The sequence below is a fragment of the Uranotaenia lowii genome, chromosome 2 (assembly GCF_029784155.1).
Source record: "Uranotaenia lowii strain MFRU-FL chromosome 2, ASM2978415v1, whole genome shotgun sequence".
NCBI classification, from domain to species: Eukaryota; Metazoa; Arthropoda; class Insecta; order Diptera; family Culicidae; genus Uranotaenia; species Uranotaenia lowii.
Window position 1 is genome coordinate 156819924 of NC_073692.1, and position 24519 is coordinate 156844442.

The 24519-nt window shown below is 34.9% G+C and overlaps 1 protein-coding gene across 2 annotated transcripts in view; it reads left to right on the forward strand.

Annotated features, from left to right (window-relative positions):
• The first annotated feature begins 3435 nt into the window (after positions 1 to 3435).
• LOC129748583 (uncharacterized) overlaps positions 3436 to 24519 on the forward strand; it is a 443445-nt gene continuing 422361 nt past the window's right edge. Inside the window, exons 1-2 of one of the 2 annotated variants that reach the window (XM_055743241.1) lie at positions 3436 to 4709; positions 24147 to 24294. In XM_055743241.1, coding sequence (XP_055599216.1) covers positions 4547 to 4709; positions 24147 to 24294 — 311 coding nt within the window. In that variant the 5' untranslated portion in view covers positions 3436 to 4546. The remainder of the gene's footprint in view (positions 4710 to 24146; positions 24295 to 24519) is intronic. The other variant, XM_055743239.1, reaches the window with a different exon arrangement.

The following is a 24519-nucleotide window of genomic DNA, read 5'->3' on the forward strand; positions in this document are numbered from 1 at the left end:
GGGACCAGCAAGTGGTGGTTTGATAGCGAACTGAAGTTAGCTCTGGTGGGTGGTTAGGGTTTGCAGAGAAGATAGAAATGTTGCAAGGATTTTAATAAAATAGAATACAATATTTATCAGATATTTTAATACGTAAGAGTAAATATAAATTAAGAGCATCTGTACCTGTGGTCCAAACAGCCCGTTATTTAGATCAAAATTCCGACCAAAGCAAACGCATCCGTGGTTCATTATACCAGTTTCAACTTAATGTTTTTTTAGAATCGGTATAAAGATTTACCTATATTCTAAAACTTGTGAGATTTGGACACAATTTGACAAAGTTCTAACCCGTTTCGCCTACCCAGCTACGCAAGCCGCTGCGGCCTAATCGACAATAACATGCCTCAAGCCAGCAGGGCTCTACTCGGGTCACTACCAACACTGACTTTTGTCGTCTAGAACCGACTGCCCGCGCAACTCCAACTCAGCGTACGACCTTGAGGACTGAGAGACCGAAATCTCTTTGTCCTTCTTCCCTCCTTCAGAACAATTACGGGGCCAATACAGTTCTAATTCGTATTTCTTCTACACTTGGATTTTGGCGTTTCAAGAGATAGGTACCAGTCGGCCGGGAATGTTGCAGTATCCCAAATTTCAGCGAAATGACGGTGCAACATTTCTGCTGACAAGGCAGGGTCGGCTTTCAGCATTTCAGCAGGGATGCAATCGATCCCAGGTGCTTTGTTGGATTTCATGTCTTTGATTGCCGTTTCTATTTCAGCCAGCGAGGGCGCTTCCGAGTTGACGCCATTTATGCGGCTTACTGTTGGCGCTACGAGCTGCGGGTTCTGTTGACCATCGCTACATCTGTCCGATCGGTCAATAACTGACCTGCTCGGTCTTTCAGCGGTATTCTTGCATTAGTCCTTGCACCACTAAGGCGGCGAGAAATATCATATAATAATCGGATATCTCCAATGGCGGCGGCTCTTTCTCCCTCTTCGGCTAGGGAGTTTGTCCAGGCTCTCTTGTCTCTTGCTTTGGCTGACACGGTTCATGCCTACTAAATTCCGACTTTCGCCTTTCTCCGATCATCGATCATCCTCCAGGTTTCATCCGACATCCGACTCTAGCAGTTCGACATATGCCCTTTTCACCTCTGGATTCTCCAACCGGTGGACGTCGTATCGACACCCGACTTTCTCCTCTCGCTGTTAGACACGCGCAACTCTCAACCGTATCTCGCCAAGGACGAGGTGATGGTCAGGTGCGATGTCTGCGCTTCGTTTTTTGCGGACATCAAGAAGGCTCCTTCTCCATTTTCGGCTGATGCAGATGTGGTAAATTCAGAGGAATCGGGAGATACACAAGTGACTTATGTGCTGGTCGATGGGGGAAGAGCGATCCACCGATCACCATGTTCTCGTTGCCACAAAATTCTACAAACAGCTCTCCGTTTTCGCTCATCTGTCCTAGCCGCCCCATGATGCGCTCAAGGTCCTGATTATCGGAGCCAATCTTTGCGTTGAAGTCGCCCAAATGGATTTGAATGGCACTCTTCGTAATTTTCTCAACCACGCTGCTGACTGTAAAACTGCTCTTTTTCCTGCAAATCGGCAACGTCAGTTGGCGCATAACACTGGACCATAGTAAGGTTTCTAACCCGTGTTCTTAATCTGGCTACGATGAAAGTTTACCGTGAGAGAAAATAGTTATGAAACAATCAAGCTGTTTTTAGTATAAATTCAGTACAAAACTGACTTGGATTGGCCAAAAAAGCCAATTAAGTTTTCTGATGTGGGTACACGGATGATTAATTCACGGTTCGAAAAATCTTGACGTGACAAAAAAGAATTTACTATGGGGTCATGAAAATCTATCGTTGGAGAAAAAAGTTATGTTTTATTGTTGTTTTTAAATCATCTGATGATAAACTTTTGAGGTTACATGAATAAATTGTATTGATTGTTCAATTATTATTTCTCAATTGGTCTCTTGGATAAGATTTATTATGTCGTTTAAAGGTTGTAAGTTGTAGTACATACATTGAAGTCAAAAAGTGTATAAAATCGTATGAAGCTACACAGCAAAAATTATTTCCTGCAACAAAAAGGAGCTTCGTTTACTTTCTAGGAAAAAAATTTAAAATTACAGGTTTTGTTAATTACAGGTTGATTTATTTTAAAGGTTGCAGTTTCAGTGACACGTAATAGTCAAAAATTTTTCCTGTGTAATTTTTGTGGACCGTAAAGGGTCGTTACTACCATACCGCGTACTTCTTGATTCTAGTGAAAGCCAGTCTCGAACTCTCAACAAATGTTATTCATGAAAACCCTCATCTAACCATAGTTTTGTTCAAAAAACTACTTTAAGAAACTTTTCAAAAACTTTCAAAATAAAACCTCTCGAACTCTGCTCTGAACAGAGATAGAGTTTTGGTGCTTACAACTAAGTTTCATATTTTTGTGTATTTTACAACTTTGTAGAACAAAATACAGCTCTTTCTCTTGAAACAAAGAAGTTAGAATTTTCAATTTTTCTTAGTAGACCTTAACCTTAACCTTAACCTTTTTTATGCTTTCAAGTTATAAAGAATAATTGAAAGAGCAAATGTTCTGAAGACACTAAAATGAAAGACAAAGGTGGTCAGTGGCCACCCTAACCAAATTATATCGTGCGCTATGCGCCGTAAAGGGCCTACGGCGCGCGGCGTCGTCATCATCCCGCAGCAGCAGCAAAATAGCGTCAACTTCCTCTAGGTACGGACGGATATTACTTCCAGTTTCAGCCGGGCCGGGACCGTGCGGCTCTTTTCAACAGCTCTCACAGCAGGATGACGGCGTTTGCTTCCGCGCGCTTCAGTATGAACCAATATAGTTAGGATGGAATACCCTCCCTCCTCACACCGAATTATGATAAATAAGTTTGTGGAATGGGTCCCAAACAACGTAATCCACATGGACTGTTTTATGTTTTTGTCCGCTCTCTTCTACACACCACGTTCTCTACAAAAGCCATAAAATTTCATGGTCCTGCGACGGATTCGAGCGAAACGTTGATGATGATGGGAGAAAGAATCCCGTGTTTTTGGTTGTGGATGGATTCCTGGAGAGAAAGGTATCTATCAGTGGGTCGGGTGTTCATCTGACCCAACCACCGGCTCTAGTTGGAATTAGAGCAGAGGCAAAACATGTGATTCTGGCCGGGCCATGCCATGAACCATGCTGCACCGGCAATCCGATGAACATAAAACGCGTGAAGCTGACGGAATACGCGTAGGAGAGAGTGTGAAAAGCGAGCAAGAGAGAGTATGTTGGTGGTGCGGTGCGTTTGCGTACAGCATGTTATGCTCCGTGAATTCGAGAGGTTTTTGGATCGGAAAATCGGGAACCGGCCGATATCGAGAACGTTACGGTGCTTGGTTCTTGGTCGGTTGACGCGCGGGTGATGACGGCCAAATCGGATTCTCAGTTGTCCGCGAGCAGTGCAGTGGACTGGACCTTTTCGTTTTAACTGTGGTGTGACCGGGAAAACCGTGAGAAAGTACGGCGCGCGCGACCTGTTACGGTTGTAGACACGTTCCGGGCGCTAGATTTTTCCTTTGATCCCGTTGTTGTACACTTTCTATACTTTCTATACCGAGACGACGAGGCAGCGGAGGAATATAACCGCATTTGTACTCCCCCTTCTATGTGCGATTTTTTTGCGCTAGTCCTTGCGCTTTAGCTTTGGTCTAGAGGTGGTTGTTCTGTGAGGGTGAAAGTCGGAACTTCGTGCGGAAAAAATTGGATATATCCGCACATCGGTGAAAATGTAGTTAAACGGCGCTTTCCTTGGGATAGAAAAGTGTGAGCGAGATTGTGTGTATATTCTTCAAGGGGAATTGTGGGACGGTGTGTCCTTTCGGAGGAAGTGAATTCTACTTGTGTAGCAGATGTGATTAGGCAAAAAAGCAAACGTAAAACCAATATTATTCCGCCCTAAAGCGATATGGTAGTAGAATTGGAATATTCAAAGCAGTTTGATCTTATTTAAAAGTTGATTGAACAACGATTGATCGCGCGAAACTTTCGGATCGTTGCACAGCACAGTCAATGTTTCAATCATTAATGGTTCCACCCACAACCGTCACCCACTACTGGGTGGGTGGCTTTATTCAACGGCGATTCGGTGGTTGCTTTCTAGCTGGATATCAAAGAGCCACGACGACGATTGATGCCGCAGTGTAAATCCTGCGACGAGATAATTTGAAGCTATACTTGTGTAAATTAATCCCTTGGAGATTCTCCCGGCAACCGGCTGCTGTTACGAAAGGGGATTCAACCTACTATTATCATCAGTGTGTTTGGTTACTAGTCCAGGGGACCCCCCAGTTATTTCATTCCTAGACGGGAGCCTGATTATTGTGTGAGGTTTGTGACCACAGACCCCTCCCCTTCTGGAAACGGCTATCGCCGCCGCTAATCCCAGTGAAAAAGTTTTCTGATATATAGTGTTACCGAGTTTATTTATTTAAGTTATTTATTCATAAGCTTAATTTATTACACAACACAACAAATCCACCATGGCTATGACAACAACAACAACGAAAACAACAAAACTAACGCCCAGAAGTATGCCTCGGTGTGTGGCGGTCATCGTTTTGGTGCTGGCGCTGGGGTTGTTCCAAGGACCTGCTGCTGTTGACAGTGCCAGAACCACCTTCGGAGGGCTGGTCGCTCCCATCGGTACGTATCTAATGTGCTCGAAAAGTTCCTTTGTGGGAAGCAGCTAAAGCAGCTCGGTTCCGGTGATCTTTTTTTCTTTTCTTTCGGTTCCGTTTCTGTTGCTTTCGTCTCCTCTAAATTGTATCTCTGCTGCGGTGTAGGTACACGATATTTCTCCTTTATATAACAGTTAGCTAGTGAGATGGTTGGGAGATAATTTATAGAATTTATGAACCCCTTCCGAGTACCACCTTGCCTTGCTCCAAGCCGTAGAACAATCGTCCTCAAGGTTTCGATTAGTAACCCCGATAAGAGCAGACACATGTAGTAACGAATAATAATAATCCTGGTGGAATTATGTGCCGATAGTACATTTCGTTCGTCTAGTAAATTTCAAAACGTGTTTATGAACCGAGATGTATTTTAGGAGAATTTTATAGACAGTTGTACGAAAGAATTTTTCCTAACCATTCCGCGTAGGGTAAATTGTCCATCGATTACCACTGTACAATCATTGCGCAATTTTTAAAAGCTATCAATTTCTTCTTTTATCAACCCATCCTCCCCCCTCCCCCCCTTTACAATTTCCAAAAACCAGAATAATAAAGAAATAAATAAAGGGAATAAATAAAGTTTCAAGTATTTTATGGAATCTTGAAAAAATTATCAAATATTCGAAAGATTACAAGAGCAAAAAATAAATTTGATTTTGTGCAATGATATAGTTTGCAATCTTGTTGTATGCAAGCTTTCGTGCAATTAATCAAAATTTATAAGTTTTTGCATTATTTTTTATTGTCCTCCCCCTCGCTATGTTTTATTATGGGCTATTTTTTTATTATGGGAGATTTGATTTCCAAAAAAACATTATCTGACACCAAGGAAGATCAACGTTACTGAAATCCTGACCATATTAGACTGAGTCGATTTGGGATAATTTTCGATTTTCTCAAACCATGGGGTCTTAAAAGTTTCGTGTTGGTTCAGAACTCAGCCTTGATTTTTAGTAGAGTTTTTAAGTAACGTTTACATGAGTAAATTAGGTATTATGTTTGTATAGAAATATTAAATATTTTGTTCAATTCAATTGAATTCATGATAAACATCATTTTTGTTTCCTCTCTGGAACGATCCTGCTGATAGGTTTTGTGCCAATTTATAAATTCATTAAAGAAAATTTTCTGTTGAACAATTTATCAGAAAAAATGTTATTAGCTGTTGAATAGTTGAATACGAGTCGCAATATGAAGTGAATTCGTTTTGCTTGAGTAATTTTTAGAACTCACGATGTATTGGAGGAAGCAGGCCCGTGAGACGGAAGGACCCGTGCATGGTGAGGGGGTTTCTAAATTCAAATCTTTGTAAAAATAATAACCCTTCCAAAAATACACAATAAATATGGAAATGGATTTCCAACATCATTTTCGAACTCATAAATATAACACAAACTCAAAAAAATAGTATATTAATCTCCAAAATGGTAACCTTAATTTGTATAATGAAGCCTTAAATAAAATTCTTTGAATTTTCTCAAGAGTCTGGTAGATTAAGCTCATTTGTTTTGAGCATATAATAAGTTTTTTTTAAGAACACCTCAAGTTTCTTAAAACAAAATTATATGCTTAAATCAAATAAGCTATATCTTACAAACTCAAATTCACAAATACAAATTCAAAGATTTAATACATCGAAGAAAATACGTAAATGAATTTTCCAAATGTAAAAATAATTTTGCGGTTCCAATCTCATTCTTTCAAACTAGATCCAAATTAAAGATTTTAGTTTGAAACATGGCTTTGAAAAACTGCAATATTAATAACGTTTAATAGTACACCGAAACTATATGGAATTTCCTACCGATTTTTTAGATGAAGATTGCATTTTTCTTTATAAAAAAGGTTTTTTTTTCATATACCAAAACAGGCAAAGTAAATTTAATTTCAATTTAGTATTTGTAATTTTCAACTGATTTATTTAAACTTTGATTATAAATAATTTGAATTTTGAAATTAGATGAACAAAACTAATTTTAAATTTGCCATCTTTTGTGATTTGAGTTCCTCAACATTTGAGTTTCCTCGACATCAAACATGATATTTTCATCTTCATTGTAAAAGTCTTTAACGAGTTCAATCAGAATCTGAATTTTGAATAATATTTTGAATATGAATGCTGAGTCTGAGTCAAAACTTAAAAATAAATTTCTGATCAGAGTAATAAATATAAACCAAAAAGTGGAATTTTCTTCAGGACCCTCAAAAATGAATCCTTTATTTGATAGTTTAGGGTTTCAATATAAATTCTTTTTTTTCAAATATTAATTGCTTATCCGACTTTCGAATCTGATTAATTTTTTTTTAATTTGAGACCATGTATTTTGATGATATGAATTTCGTATGACGATTTCAAACTTTCATCGCCATTTTGAAACCTTGTTTTGTTTAAATTTTACACAAGAATCAAGTTCAAGAATTTCGTATTCTTATTCTTATTTTTAATAGTATTCTTAATAATTATCTTAATACGAAAATGCGTATTAGTTTCGAAAATCTTGAATCAGTTTTCGTACGAAATTCTAAACCCTATTTGAATCAGAATATCAAAACAGTTTTTCATTTCTTGTGTCTTATCATGATTCTAATTGAAATTCAAGGATCTTGAACCGATATCTAGAGTCTTAGAAATATGGAAACAAAAATACCATTTTAGTTTTATTATATGGAATCAGAACCTCCTCCGATTCATTACTGATTTTTTATCAAACTTCCTACGGCCATAGGTACAAGTGTAGCGTTTGAACCTCTCTGGTACCAATCCAAATCAGGTTTTTACTCCCTAGACCTTGAGTGTCAATTTGACACTCCCCGCTTAGAACTGCTATCTATATCTCCCTTGTTTCTCATCCGAATTTACAAAATTTATAGTTTTGGAACTCAGACATTATTCACTTACAACATTTCAGTTCTCCGCTATTCAAAGTCTATGAAAAAAAATCCGAAAAAAAAAATGCTTCGGATAAAAAGACTGTAGTATGCTACGAAGCGCTCAAGAAAAAATTCACTTAGTGTCCAAGAAAGCTGATGTTTGGAGCTATACGTTACACAAATGGAAATATTCTTTTTTAAAATTTTTTTTAAAACCATGACCACAAAAATGTAAAAAAGTGGTGTTAAAACCGTACTTTTCAATCAATGAATCATCAAAATTGTTTAAGTCACACCAGATGAATTTTGGTAGAAATTGCAAAGCTGACGTAATTTGGCACAACTGCGCATCTATAGATTTTCAAAATAAGAAACATAGAATTTTTGACGAATTTTCGAAGTTAGCTGGTTTTCGAACTTTTTGTCAGTTAGCAATTTTTCAGATTTTCTTGCACAAAAATTCAACTTTGCAATGGATTTCGAGTATATTAACGCAAGATTTCCGCAATAAATTTAGATTCATCAGAAAGGTAATTTTATACCGATTCTAGTGATGTAATTACATAAGCGCTAAAATACTTTACAAAAATATGATAAATATAAAACCAGAAAGAGAGATTTTTATTTTTCAATTTTTCTGATAACATAGTGGTCAATTTATTGTTTTCTAAAAGTTATCACTTTCGATATCGAACTAGTCAAGCCTTTTTACCGAATGAACAAAACGTATATCTATCAAACAGTTTTCCCCGATTTTTCCCCATTGATATGCTTTATGCTTTTCATCTCTCCTGGTCCTGACGATGGTCTTCCAGGCAGCAATAGCTCTTGCCAATGGCAGACGGGGGATTTGATCGAGATTTTTGTCATTTCAGTTTGCTGTTGTTGCTTGTTCTTTTTCGCAGCCAACGAAACAGGAGTAGGTAGATGATAATCCTTTGCTGCTTTCTTCGGAAGCATAATTGAATTTTTGCTTTGTTGGACTCCTTCCTCTTGGGGCACGCAGAGCTGTTTCCATTCTTCGCAGACAGCTGGGGGATCAAGCTGGGTTGTGTTGATGGTGGAGAACGCTTTCTTGGAACTTAATAACGTCTAGCGATGTAATATGTTGACTTATTGATTATACCTCATAGAGCTCGATTATCATTTTAGGGAAAAGGATTGAACTGTTCAAGCGTAAATTTTGTGCTTAAACAGCTTTTGTGGAAAAATAATTGTCGTTTGATTTATTATAAAAAATACTATATAATATACATACCTTTTCAACTATTCGTTCAAACGAATATTCTATTGAGTTATAAATGAAAAAATCAAAAGCGATTATTTAAATTTCTCTCAATTTCTTCCATTTAATGCCCCTCATGTTTTTGAGTCGATTATGTTGAACCAAATGATACTGTCAATTCAGTTGAAATCCGAAGTTTTCGCGCGGGTGATTGGCAACCTTGCCAACCAGTGATGATGAAAAATTTATCAAACACCCCGGCAATCCGCAACCCTTTCTTTGGTTTGGTTCCGACTCTTGGAAGATGTTTGATAGATTTCTGATCAGTGATGTCGCCGTCGCCGCTGATGTTGACGAAAACTCCGGTTTTGGGATTCAGCGACAGTATTACCAGATGATCTTTTTGAGTAGGGATCTCTCAGATTTTCAAAATGTCACCAATAACTGAAAGGACATCAGATGACTCGTGGCTTCTAGGGCGTTTATCATTAAAGATGTTGGGTTCCTGTGAAATCTGTTATTTGACAGGAGAGTTTCATCGAACCAAAAAGTAAAATTCGTTTGAAACGATATAGGTTGTTCCGATATAATTATAAATACACTATAAAAAAACCGTTATATCGTAGTGTCCAACCAAATTTTGGCTACGTACTGTTGTTTACATCCAAGTGATGTAAGCGTTGTCATTTGTTGTCGTTTTTTCGCGAAGAAATCTGTACCTAAATGCAAGTTTTTACTCCCGAGCAAAGAAAACGGATTGTACACAAATGGGGCACTGTGATTGGTCTTTTTATCAGAAACCTAGCTAAGGAAGAAGGTGTGAGTGTATGGGCATGGCCCCCATTGGGCAATTCAAACCGCGCATGGAGAACAGGTGTACTTCCGTAGATTCCCCGAGGTGTGGTAGGAAATCTGGCCCTGCTGACCCTGAATACAATGGACAAGACAATCAAGGGTGACTTCAAACGGCATCCCTCTGCATCAGTACGGGATATGGCTTAGAAACTACGTACCTCATCTGCTAAGATTATGCGTGCCAGAGAGAAAATTTGACTTCAGCAGACCCATCGGAAACAGAAAAAGCCAAAAAGGAGTACCAATCAGGTTGAAAACGTGAAATCGAGGGCTCGGAAACTCTACGACAAATTTCTGGCTGAAAATCGGTTTGTTTTATCATGAATGATCAAACCTACACTGCCGGCCAAAAGTTTGGGATCACCCGCTAAAAAACATGCAAATTTTGATCGTTCATATCTCAGCCGTCTTAGAACATATTGCAAATCCTCCGATCTCATTTGAAAGATGATAAGCAATAGCTATTTTGGAGGTTTTTGCCCAGAAATAATGTTTTAGTTTTGCACCTAAAACTTAACCTAAAGTTAGATCATTTTCAAAAAATCGCACTCAATATTCAAAGCCGATCATCTCGCGATAGGGTGGACAAAATTTCAAAGTTTGAGTTGCATTAGAATCCTTATTCTATACTTCTCAAAACACAATCAAAAAATTTTGTGCAAAAATTTAAGAATGTACTTTTAATTAATAAAATAGACAATTAAGTTACCGTCCAAAAGTTTGGGTATGGTGTATCGGCCAAAATTTTGGGCCGTTTGGGGCGTTCATATCTTTCTCATCTAACATCGTATTGCAGATCTGAAGGGTACATTTGAAAGCTTAAGAATTGTCATTTTTTTTTTAAATTCATATATTCATTATATTTTAAAGTGATAATTGAAAAATTTAACTGAAATTAATTGTTTTTTTTTTTAAATTCACACTTATGATTCTGAATTTTTTATGGTTATGGATTTGAAATATAATTTTATAATGATTTTACGAAAAAACAACAATGCACCCTTTAGATCAGCAATACGATGTTAGGTGAGAAAGATATGAATGAGTTAAATTTGCATGTTTTTGAAAGAATGATCCCAAACTTTTGGCCGATACACCATACTAGGGATGATCCCAAACTTTTGGACGATAACTTAAGTGTCTATATTATTAATTAAAAGTACATTCTTAAATTTTTGCACAAACATTTTTGATTATGTTTTGAGAAGTATAGAATAAGGATTCTAATGCAACTCAAATTTTGAAATTTTGTCCACCCTATCTCAAAATGATCGGCTTTGAACATTGAGTGCGATTTTTTGAAAATGTTCTTTAGGTTAAGTTTTATGTGCAAAACTAAAACATTATTTCTGGGCAAAATACCTCCAAAATAGCTATTGCTCATTATCTTTCAAATGAGATCAGAAGATTTGCAATATGTTCTAAGACGGCTGAGAGATGAACGATCAAAATTTGCATGTTTTTTAGCGGGTGATCCCAAACTTTTGGCCGGCAGTGTACATCAAACTCGACAGTTCAATTCTGCCTGGACCACAATTATATACCTCACCGAAGGGGAAGGATGTTCCTGCATCAGTGAAAGCCATTAACACTGAAAAATTTGGAAAGAAGGTTATGGTGTGGCCGTGTGGCAAGCCATATGTGAATGCGGTAAAATTTCTCGTACATTCATAACCATAGATATAATGAATGGCGAAATTTACGTGCAAGAATGTTTACAAAAAAGGTTGCTACCCTTAAGGGGGGGGGGGGGGGGGGGTAGGGTCTAACGAGTATAAAAAAACACCATTTTCACGATTTTTTTCTAGAGCTATCGTTCAAACAAATGTATTCAAATTTTTTGCATTATACAAAGCATTGTTAAAAGAACATTTAGTAATTTTTTCGTAGAAAAATATTGAAAAATGAGCCGTTGACGGAGCACTTTCAAGGATGCCTTTTAGAAAACAGGATTTGCGGTGGACACTGTATCTCACCACAGAATCATCTGAAGTCAAAAAATCAGAGCAAAATATTTTTAATAGATGTTTTTCTGGACCCCAACGTTTTTATTTTACTTAAAAAAAATTTTATTAAATTTTTGTGGCTGTTTGAAGTAAAAACTACGATTTTTCACGAAAAATTCCGCCATTTTTCACCTGTAAAGTCTCCCCAAAGTAAAAAAAAAAACAAAAAAAAACAACGTTGGGGTCTGGTATTTTATACGTAGAAAATATGTTCCAAATTTGAAAAGAATCGGATAAGTAGTTTTCAAATGACGATGTCCACGGACTTTAAAAATGTGCTTTCGAGAAAAACGCGTTTGAAGTTTCTGCTCTTGCTTTCTTGCAGTATTAAATAGGAGGAGATAAAGGCCTATAACTTCTCCAGTTTTGCTCCAATTGACTTGAAAATTTGACACAACATTCTTGAAACGTTTTACAATAAGAAAATAGAAAAATAAAAAAATCGATTTTTTGAAAGTGTTAGACCCTACCCCCCCCCCCCCCCCCCCTTAATCAAACAGCATAGCAATTCTACAATGTTTTGACCTGATCTCGCATAGTGCTACTACTCTAAGGTAAGGATGCATTAAAGTGGTATGAAGTCCACAAGGTACCATGTTTACCTAAAGACATTTAGTGGTAAGTATAAGGTTTAGCAATTGCTTCGGTAGCTTTTACTTAGCTCGAAATCAAGCAAAGCAAAAGCCCAAAGCATTTGCTTATTTTGGTATGAATAAACATTTGCTTAGTGGATGTGTACTAAAGTCTTAGAACATAGCTTTTGCTTCGAAAAATATAGCTATCCAACCAGCAGTATCTGAAGTTTTCTAAAGTAATATGAAAGAAGACGATTAGAAAATTGAAAAAACGGCTAAAATAGCCATGAAGTCGATGCTGCGGTTGGTGGGTGTAAGAACGACCGGATTTTTTTTGGTTATTGCGTGCTCGTTGATGTTTTAAAAAAAATGAATACATATTCGAATATGATATATGAAAGGACAATTCCAATTGGTCTAGTGAGCAAGAAACACTTAGTTCACCTGAAAAGCAAAATGTTTTATCAATTAAAATTAGCTACTTTAAAATCAATCAAAAATGTTTATATTGTTAAAACTTAAAAAAAATCGCTAAAAATTATTAAAATGTTATTGCAAGTTCGGGCCAGTTAGGAATTCTTCCACTATTCCTGGTAATCTGGAATGTTTGCTATTCGATTCGTTCAATTTCATGTAAGACGAGTCATTCCATACAACGCCAAGAATATGAAAACAAATTGGGGTTTCACTTTTTCTTGTTTATCCATGTTGAAAATGCCTATTTGAATTGTTTTGAAGTGCAATATTGCCAATTTTATAAATTTATGACGTTATAAAAGAATTTTTTATTAGAAAAGTCTGCTACCGAGCAAGCTTAGAAAATAAAGCAATTGCTTGGAGATTTGTCGAGCAATTGCTTCAGATTTGGGCTTTATTCATACCAAACTAGCTTGTTCTAAAAGTAAAAGATTCTGTCAGAGAAAAAAACTGTCAAAACAAACTTTATTCATAGCAACCGCAGCAATTGCTTCAAGTGACTGCTCGATTTGGTTCAGCAAAAGCAATTTGCTAGGTTTTTTTTTCATACCACTAATTAACCCACCAAACTGTCCAGAGCTTCGACCAATCGAAAGTTTTTGGACTTTGACGAATGCAAATCTGAGGAAATCACGGTGTGTTTATAGAAGATGATTAAAAAAAAAAAAACAGTAACTCTAATAGAAAATTTAGCCTTTTCTGAATCATTTTCAAGCAAAATTAAAATATTTGGTCGGTGAGTTCCCATAGGTTTAGTTTTTTTTTTGAAGATTTGTAGTCCATATTTAGAAATTTTTATCTGTAAAATTAGTGCAATGGAATAGTAACTTTATTCATTGCAAATTATTTGTTTATTGTAATCCAAATTCTTGTCACCCTGAAACAATAAAAAATATCAACGCGGGGAGAGAAGGTATTTGGATTTTTTAAAAAACTTATTTCAAAAGAACATTTTATTTAAAATTTAATATTTTGAATATCCTTCTTATAATTGGTGTTATCCAAATATAACTAATTTATATTGAAATGTGTTTATCTTGGAAAACTAATTCTCAATAAATGAAATTTGACGACACATGAATAAGAACAGTCATACACCCTTTGATTGATTTCTTACGAAATATTAAAAATCTTTTCTATTTTTTTTTAATTGTTCTTTGAAATAATTCCACAATATTTGCAAGCTCTGATGCACATGGCTACGCAATTTAGGAGAAAATTTTTTTTTAGATCGTATCACTCGTTTTTGGCATTTTGAATTTTGTTAACCTCTGATTAAATTTAAACATATCTGAGCAGACCAGATTTCAATAAAATTTAAAATTTAAAACTTAGAAAAAAATTAAAGCTAAACTTGCACTTAAATCAGTACATCTTCCGCTACATAAAAACAATTTAAAAAAAAATTTCTCATATTGAAGGTGATTATGTTTTCTATCAATCGTTTGAACTTCATTTTTGATTAGGAATTGAAGTACTATTGATATTTTCGAATGCATGATAAACAACATGATGAAAAACGATTTTTTTTCAAAGGAAATTTCAATTTCATCAACGGTGTAAGACCAGATTTATGCATTTCAATTTTTTGTTTTCATGGATTTCTAACGTTAATTCAAACCAATGATTTCTATAAGTTTTAAGATAATTAGTATAAAATTGTAGAAGTGATGAGTGTTTTGCTGTAACATTAATGCTTCATTAATGTTCTATTTAATAATAAAGGAGAAGAAGAACTTCAGTGTACAGTTGAATAACTGAAATTAGTAAGGGATGAACTAAATATGATGAATCATGCGCGCTGCAGGCTTGCATGCTATCGATCATTTGCAATTCACTTTTGCCAATCATACTGCTATTTTTTGTAAATTAAAGATGGACAAAAAGATTGAAAGGCATTTTTTCGGAAAATTTTGAAATTTTTCACAATTTTAGACAAGATTCATCCATAAAATAAAATTATTTTCTGAAAACTATATAATTCAATTTAAAACAAAGAATTCAAGAGGTTATTAAATAATGTAGAAGGTTGGAAACTGTAGAAGCTAAGATTGTTTAACCTTAACAGTAATGCTAGCTCTTTGAATCAAAAGTAAGAATCTCAGTGTACAGCAGGTTTACAAAAATGGGGCTAGAGAATAATAAAAAAAGGGTTAAGGAAAACTCCAGGCTTATAATGATCATTATATCAAAAGACAGTAACAAGCAAAATTTAAACCAGATTGAACTGCGTAGCGATTTGCGTTGAGTCTGGAGTGCGAATGACATTTTACTCAGAAGAAGTATAAAAAGTGATTTTTCATCAAAAATAGTTTTTAACGTATCGTTTACTTTTCAATATTCAATGTCTTTTTTTTTGAAAGCCTAAATTAAAGCAAACGTTTCTACTCCAGATTTCATCACGATAAGCGTTATCATAAAAAAGTTATAGCGGTTCCAAGTATTAACTGATTTTCTTAACCATTGAGCTTTTTTCAATAAAATTCCCTCCAGTGTTGCCACAATCTTGAAAATCTAAAGATAATGGATTCTAATGGATTCATATATGGGTTCTTATTAATTCTTGATAATTCTTATAATTCCAGATATTTTTATCCTCTCAGTCTACTGACAGGATTTGTCGGTCAATTTATATATCTTAGGATTAGAAGAGGTTTTTACAATTTTTTTTTTATATTTTAATAGCTAAGTAACTAGTTTGAAATAATTTTTCAACTGAGATTGTTGAGTAACCAGTTCAATTTAAAAGTATTGAAAGTAAAAACTAAGAGAATTTGCATCTCTAAAATTGTAAAACATCAAAAATATATTTATTTTTTGAAAAATTTAAATGGAAAATGTTCAAAAAAATATTTTGTATGGGGGGTCACCGACAAAATATTTTAACTTTTGGTGAAAATGAACCGGAAAAAGATGCAAAAATTAGCGTTACTGAATTTTTTTTTCTTTAAGTCCTTCTACAAAATACACCGTGAAATACATGAAACCACCGGACAGTGTTGAAAAATTCAAGAAAGATAGACTTAAAGTGGTAAAAATAGCACAATTTTGCCGTATGTTTGGATAACGTGTCGATATTAAGCCTACCCCTATTCAGATACCTGATGTTTTAGAATGAAATGTTTTTTTAAATCATTGTTTCTTTCATTTAAGAAAGAAAGTATATTCATGATTCTCGGAACAGTATATATCGCGCTGATACCGTATCAGTGATACCGATAAGGCCGATGAATTAAGTTCATCAGTTTCATTCCCAATTTATTCTAAAAATTATAAATAGTCGTATACCTAGATAGAAAAATAAATTACACAAGTTTATAAAAGTTTTGAGGTTGTTTTTGTATTACTTGTTTTTGTTTACATTAGTAAATTATTAATCTCTATACAAATTAAAATGAAAATGTTCAATTTCGAATATTTTTACTAAGAACAATGTCCATGATTTGCAAAGTCCTTACAAAGTCCAGGTTAACAACTGGTGGACAAGTGCGATACTCCCTACGAAAAAAAAGTAAAAAAATACAACCACAACTTTATTGTTCCATGGCGAAAGCTTTATTCTACAAAGGTAGTTAAATCCAGGAACAACCCAAATGTATAGAAGCAAGTCCCCTCCGAAAACTGCATTAATTATTATATTATGGAATGCTACTGCTGCACATATGGCGGAGCAGCAACAACTTCTTTCGACAACTTTCTCCCAGCCAACCCTCGATCGAATTCGACTGAAAATATTAAAACAACTAGGAAGTAGGTAGTAACGTTCAGTAAAGCGCTGCACCGCATAACATATTTTTTGAACCGACTGAGAAGAGGTTGCCAAAATTTTCGTTAGCTTTGTTTTTAGGGAAAATGTTGCCCGGTACGCGCGGCAATTTTGCACAAATTAAGGTGGCACCTTTTAATTGTTTGTTTATATGGATGTATGTTCCCTTTCTTTGTGACGATCGAAACTTCCGGTTGCATTATGGGGAAAGCACTGCTCTGTGAATTTAATTCCGAACTGAACTCTGCAGAGTTATCAACCATTGTTTTTTTGGGTTCCTTCATATATCGATATTCAATGCTGGTCTTATTTAATTGATGGTTCGATTGTTTTTGTTTTTTTTTCTTTTTTCAATACAGATCGCTTTAAACAAAAGCCCTCTGCTCTTCAAATTCAACATGTAGGCACTGAGCAATGTTGTCGAATGTCATTTGAGCCATATCGAAAAATTTCGCTCGACCTACCCACAGGCTCTCAAATTAGGCAGATGTGTGATAGTGAGCTGTTCGAATGTTACGGTTCAGTTCAGGTGATTTTGCAACCCTCCCTAAATCAGCAGTAATATTTACAAATTTTCCTACCGGTATGACTACACGTCCCAGAATAAATCGAGCCCGATGGTGCCAAAACAGGGCATTTTGACTCTGAAATACCCTATGATATGTGATGAATTTGCTAATTAATGGATTGGTTGACGGATTTTTCATTAAAATAGGTACTGCAGGCTGTTTTTTAGCCGAAAATATGATAAGGGAATTAGTGTGTGTATAATTAGAACCGGAATGTCACGCCAATGAACGACTGATAATTATTGCTGTTTATGCAGTCTCAATTCTACGAATTTTATTAAAATATAGTTGGAATATGAAAACTGGTTGCTGTTGACACTGATAGTAAGTGCTTCAGACTGTTCCTTCTCTACAAATTAATCGCATTGAACTAAATCAAAGGCACATATTGACAAAATTTAAAAAAAAATAATTTATTTTTATTATAAACTTATTTCGATATCCTTTGATACAAATTCAATCTGCGAATCTATAGTGTTCAATGCGAGAAAATGTTAATAATATGATTTTCGTTTTTTGTATACCAGGCACGGTCTCTCTGATGGAACGATTTTATCTGTCGAAAATTTGCATCGCTAATTTTTGCACCATTCGAAAGCTGGGACTGCGAAAAACCGATTTTATTATTCATTTATATGATATCAAATACTAATTTAGTGCTTATCAATTTTAGCAGATTAGTTCCATTATTTTTTGGAGTTTAAATGATTTGAAAAATCGAATTTAAATTGCTTTTAAGAAAAAATAACATATAAAAGAAAAGTGCAACACTTTATTAATAAATTAAATGTTTTCAACGTTTTTTTTTCTATGAGAAAAATGGGTAATTTTTATTTAAAAGTGTATTTTCAATCATTCAAATCTCTACTAGTTCCACGGATTTCCCGACTTATTTCAAATGGAAATGGTTCTGCTTATCATCAAAAATAATCACAAATGCTTTCATGGCTTCAACAGGGCAACTTTTAAACCCACCATAATGTATGGAACAATTGTAGATCGTGGCATGTTACAACTTTGTTTTAGAGTCAGCGAACCATTTTATCCAATCTACAACGTGTCAGGTTCAAAAACCTGATTTTTCAAGAGATATTTTTAACTTTGACTGTAACTCCTCAGGGTGATGTGATAGGACTTTGACATATTCAACAATCTTATGTATTTTGAACAGATAAACAACTTTGTCGAATACATGATAGCGGTTATTTGAAAAACAAAAAAGTTAGCATTCTTTTTGAACTTCACCTTCATTGATTGTTTTTTGAGTTTCCAGCTTTTATTCTTGATTTTTATTCAACCATGACGGGGTACACTAACACTTTCGTAGCACCATATCCAATTAGTTATATTTACCTTTTTCGAAGAACTTTTGAAAACACGTTCATCTAACTATCCATACTAATGAAAAAACTTTGACAAGCAGTTGTCAAATGAAACATCTAAATAAATGAAAAAAAGCTATTGTCAGTTAGGTCTAACATTTTCTACCATTCTGATTGATTTTTTAAGATAAAATTAATTTAATTCAGCTAGAAAATATGTACTGAACATCACCCGGTGTGAAGCAAACATACTTGAAAGGCCTTTTGTGCTGTCAGAAGTTATGTTCCTTAAAGTTAAATTTTCAAAAAATTGTAGAGATTATTTTTTTAAAACATTGTATCTCTGACCCTTCATTGAATAAATGATAATTATATGATTTAGATCAGTATGAGGTTTTTATGTAGGTTTATTATTTTATAAGGAAATCCAGAGACGAATTAACTGAAAAATTTAAAAGTCTCTCTAATTAAATTAAAAAAAAAATATCAGGTAAAAATGACTAATTAAAGTAGAAATTGGTAAATTTTAAAATTTCCACGAGCCATAGCACCAAAACTGTAGGTGATAGATAAAATATGACAAACGATTTAAAATCAGGATTTTTTTTTCTCGGGATTTTCATCCCGAAGGATGGATTCATCCCTCTTGAATTCAGGATGCCATAATCTTCCCAAATAAGGTATTTTTAATACCAAAAAAAAAATGTTTTCTTGTGTTTTTGATACTATTCTTCAATGTAGAGTCTTTGTCAGTTGCAGTTGGAATAATCAGCCGTTTTTTTGTCAAATATGAAACTGAATTATAATTTTTAATTTAAATTGTCATTATGTGTGAGATCTGGAAACAATATTGACAATATGGTTTCTGTTCAGTGTTCAATTCGAGCGATTGCCTCGTTGCCTAGAAAATAGTCGACTGATAATGGGATAGTTTAAATAATTGCTGTGCGTAAAATCATTTTAGATCTAAATTGAAATGTGTATTGTCAAAGTAACTATTTCATGTTTTTTTTCATGTTTTAAAAAGCATTTTTCCATACTGATTATCCCTTCTTGACTCTGAATCTCTAAAGATTCAACGTTCCAACTCAAATTTAAAATCCGTGATATTTTATATTCAGGTGTGCAATCTGTTTTGCAAAGGCAGTATTTTTTTTTATTAATATGACCATCACATGAATATTTAAAATATTTAAAACGGAAAAATGTAAATCGGAACTAAAATTTTAATAATGATTTTTGAATTTCAAATGAAAAACCTCACATGAAATTCCTGATATTTTATCATTTTCGAGTTTGAGAACTAGTTATTTATACCTAATTAAAAGATGATTGAGAAATAAAAATCTGATTTACGATACTGGTATCAAAAATCTATTCTTTTTTTTCGAAATTGCCGGCAAGTGCAAACATAGCTCTTTTTCTCTTTGTATGTGTTCCAAAATTATCATCTTAACCAGGATCATCTTCGCTGCAAAATTCTCAGAAGTTTTATTTTGTGATTACAATCAATTTTTGTACTTCAAAAAGCCATTTGATGTATTTGATGTATCAATCAAAATATTTTCAGGAACGAGTTTAAAAAAAACTCGGCAAGTTTGTTACATTTAAGGCTACATTTATTTTTTTTTCCCAGAACGGAAAAGTATATGGATCCAAGTTTTCTAAGACTTCGAAAGTGATGATTTTTGGTAAAATGGAATATTTTCTCATTTTTATTGGCTTTTAAGCTTCTCTGAGCCAAAACGAATGCCACGTGCATGTCAAACAGCTGTCATCATTAACCTTCCTTTGCGGTAAAAAAGGACAATTAACCGGTTAGGGTCATATAGGCCCGGATTATATACTATTTAGGCTGTATATTCAAAACTACTGAACCGATTTCCATAAAGTATACGATTTTGGAATCTTCTACATGTTTACATGTCTACATGTTATTTACGAAGAAAGAAATTCATTATAATTTATGGCGTCTGAAAATTGAACTGAAAGACAAAATGGTCTAAAAAAGATAGCGTTTTTTTTTGTACAAAAATCGTGTCTATCTCGGTTCGAGTAATGAAATTTCACTATGTCAGCTAAATTGAGGCTAATTTTAAGATTCATTTGAAGTAATAAAAATTTTTGGTTTCTTATGCATGGAAATATAAGGAAAAATAAAAAATGATTGAATTTCTTCTTGAAAACCATTGTATTTTTTAACTGAATAATTAGCTTATATCTATAAAACTGGACTGATTAATTATTTAATCTATAAAACATGAAGACTGATGGAAACTGACTAAATTTTATTTTTGTGATATTTTTATCGCATCAAGAACCATGAAAACATTCAACGAGAGATTCCAGAAACTCGCTGAGCCGTATTCAACAGAGAATGGAATAAATGTGCAGATATCAAATTTTTGAGTTAATTGAAGTGTCTTATTTGATTTCTTATAGTATTATTTAAAAATAAATTTCACATTTCAGAGTAGATATGCTCAGGGTAACAAAAAGCGTAAAGTAAAAGTCGATAAAGCTCAGATTTGTTCCTCAATATGTTGAAATTCTATGATTTATTACTAGAGTTGGTCAAAAGCATGATCCTATGTTAGGTAGAAAAGAAGAAATCTAAAACTTTTAAAGGCAAGGTTGGAACAAAACGACAAAAAGCGAAAAATATGTTCAATATTTGGGACCTCTTGAGCAGATAAAATTTTCTTATCATCACGGCTGCTCACCTCTTTTGTTTTCTCAACATTCCCATGGAGTGAAAAATTTTGTAAATTCAAGGTTTTACAGACTAGGAAAATTTCTAAATTTTAATAAAAGTTCGAGCGTTTTCGTATATTTTGTAACGGTTTTTCCCGCTTGGGAGGGGTGTAAAGCAAACGAAATGTAAATAAACAAACTGGTTAAAGTGTTAAATCAACGTTAAATATAACCTAACTCAAACAATTTAAAGTAATTTTCAGCAAGTGCGCCACACAAACAAAGTATTTCTCATAGAACTCAATTGCTTTGTATAGCTTTCCAGGATCCACCACAAGTTAAAACTATGAACAGTCAATCAAAGCTCAGCGACAGCTACCCGGAAGCGAAGAGAAAATCGTAATAAATTTGTTCAGCAAACGATATAACAAATGTCAGAACAATTCAACATCACCTGTTTCAAAAAGTAAAATACAATGATTCTATGTACCTACTACTGTTAGTAGTATAGAAAAGGACGTAAATTCATATACACATTTCTTACCAAACTTGTTCCCGCTGTCCAACTTGTCCTGTAAAATGTTCCGTGTTACTTTTGCCAGCTTAACCTCATAAATCACCACGGCCACGGTCACTACATCTTGCCCGATACCCGCATCCCCGTACCGATGATGGTTGAAAGAAAAACTGGGCTAAATAAAAGGAAACTGTGCTCGTGGATGAAAGGAAAAGAAAAGATAAAAGTCGTTCGGGAAAAATAATACCTATCTAGAGAGAAAAGTTGGGCACAGCAAATATCTTCGGAACCATTTTTCACTTTCCGCCACTAGTGTTTCCGTGCCAATTTTACGGTTCATATATTCGTAGCTTTTCTACGGATCGTGCGAACGAAGGAGCGTGGTTTATAATTGTTTGAATGATTTTACAAAAATAACGTAACTTAAAAGTGCTTCTGCGATTCCGAATTCCAGACTCAGAATTCTGATTTTAAACACAGAATTCAGAGTTTTCTTTTTTATTTTTTATTTAAAAACAAAAAAATTCTTATATTTACTTTTTACTCAGAATTCAGAGTTCAGTCTCAGAATTCACTCAGAATTCAGAACTCTGACTTCACTCAGAATTCAGAACTCTGATTTCACTCAGAATTCAGAACTCTGACTTCACTCAGAATTCAGAACTCTGACTTCACTCAGAATTCAGAACTCTGACTTCACTCAGAATTCAGAACTCTGACTTCATTCAGAATTCAGAACTCAGACTCATAATTCAGAACTCAGACTCATAATTCAGAACTCAGACTCATAATTCAGAACTCAGACTCATAATTCAGAACTCAGACTCATTATTAAGAATTCAGACTCTTAATTCAGAATTCAGACTCTTAATGCAGAATCCAAATCCAGAATGCAGAATCCAGATCCAGAATGCAGAATCCAGATCCAGAATGCAGAATCCAGATCCAGAATGCAGAATCCAGATCCAGAATGCAGAATCCAGATCCAGAATGCAGAATCCAGATCCAGAATGCAGAATCCAGATCCAGAATGCAGAATCCAGATCCAGAATGCAGAATCCAGATCCAGAATGCAGAATCCAGATCCAGAATGCAGATACAGAATGCAGATACAGAATGCAGATCCAGAATGCAGATCCAGAATGCAGATCCAGAATGCAGATCCAGAATGCAGATTCAGAATGCAGATCCAGAATGCAGATCCAGAATGCAGATCCAGAATGCAGATCCAGAATGCAGATTCAGAATGCAGATCCAGAATGCAGATCCAGAATGCAGATCCAGAATGCAGATCCAGAATGCAGATCCAGAATGCAGATCCAGAATGCAGATCCAGAATGCAGATCCAGAATACAGAGTAGAGTAGAGTAGAGTAGAGTAGAGTAGAGTAGAGTAGAGTAGAGTAGAGTAGAGTAGAGTAGAGTAGAGTAGAGTAGAGTAGAGTAGAGTAGAGTAGAGTAGAGTAGAGTAGAGTAGAGTAGAGTAGAGTAGAGTAGAGTAGAGTAGAGTAGAGTAGAGTAGAGTAGAGTAGAGTAGAGTAGAGTAGAGTAGAGTAGAGTAGAGTAGAGTAGAGTAGAGTAGAGTAGAGTAGAGTAGAGTAGAGTAGAGTAGAGTAGAGTAGAGTAGAGTAGAGTAGAGTAGAGTAGAGTAGAGTAGAGTAGAGTAGAGTAGAGTAGAGTAGAGTAGAGTAGAGTAGAGTAGAGTAGAGTAGAGTAGAGTAGAGTAGAGTAGAGTAGAGTAGCGTGGAGTCGAGTAAAGTAGAGAAGAGTAGAGTAGAGTAGAGCAGAGTAGAGTAGAGTAGAGTAGAGTAGAGTAGAATAGAAAAGAATAAAATAAAGTAGTAGTAGAGTAGAGCAAATCATAGCAGAATTGAGTGTAAACATACAAATTCAAGAATGTTACATTTTTAGGGTTTATTGAAATTTACAAAATCTTCAATTCAAACAATCCAAAAGATGAGTTTAAGGCTTTACAGATCATGAGATTTTTTCGAGAAGATCCTGCTCGATGCTTACGAAATAACCTTTTCACCATTTTTGTTATTTTTTACGTTTCGGAGACAATTTCCCTTTTTTAACCAACTCTTAATGAAAAACTGTATAACAACATTCGATTTCGATTAACGCGTACTGATAAAGTTCATCGAATCACCGTTTCCTTTTATCATTCCAACGATAAATTCTGTCGGAGATTTGTGAGCTGATTTCCAAATACTGCTTTAGATAACTTCAACAGTATCCTCCCAATAGGGGGCACTCTTTCTAATATAATCGACCGTTTGTCATGGTCCTTGATGGGGCCAAAAACTCATCGCAATAAACCATTTAATCCTTTCAACACTGCCCGTCATGACGTACCTACCCTGGTAAAACTAAAGTCAATTTTCTTTCTCTTTTTCGGTTTTATTCTTATCTGCCATGGTGGATGCTGCTGTTTGGCTGTTCGATATCTGCCGGATCGGAATCGATTGATGATGGGATGACATCACACATGGTGGCGACCTGCTTTCAACCCCACACATTTAACAGAAGTCATCGAGGAGTGGGGATGTTACGACACCGAAATTCGACTAACTTGTGCCAGTCTGGAGTCTAGAGTGGCCATTCTGGAGGCCAAATTCGTCCCCCGGTGCACCGAGGAACGGCCCGAAGATTGTGTGCACGTGGATGAACAGAGGTGAGTGTTTTTTTTTTTAAATATTTTTTGTTTAAAAAACACAAATGTTTTTTTTATTTACAATTCTTTTAATTTTACCTTATTTGGTACTTAGAATGAAGTTTACACCAAAAAATCTGTTTTCCAATCATGAGTTTTCAAAATTTCAACGAAGAAACAAAATAAAATCGTTTTCATGTCACTTCCTATCCCATTACAAGATAAAAGGGGATGGAAACAATCGCC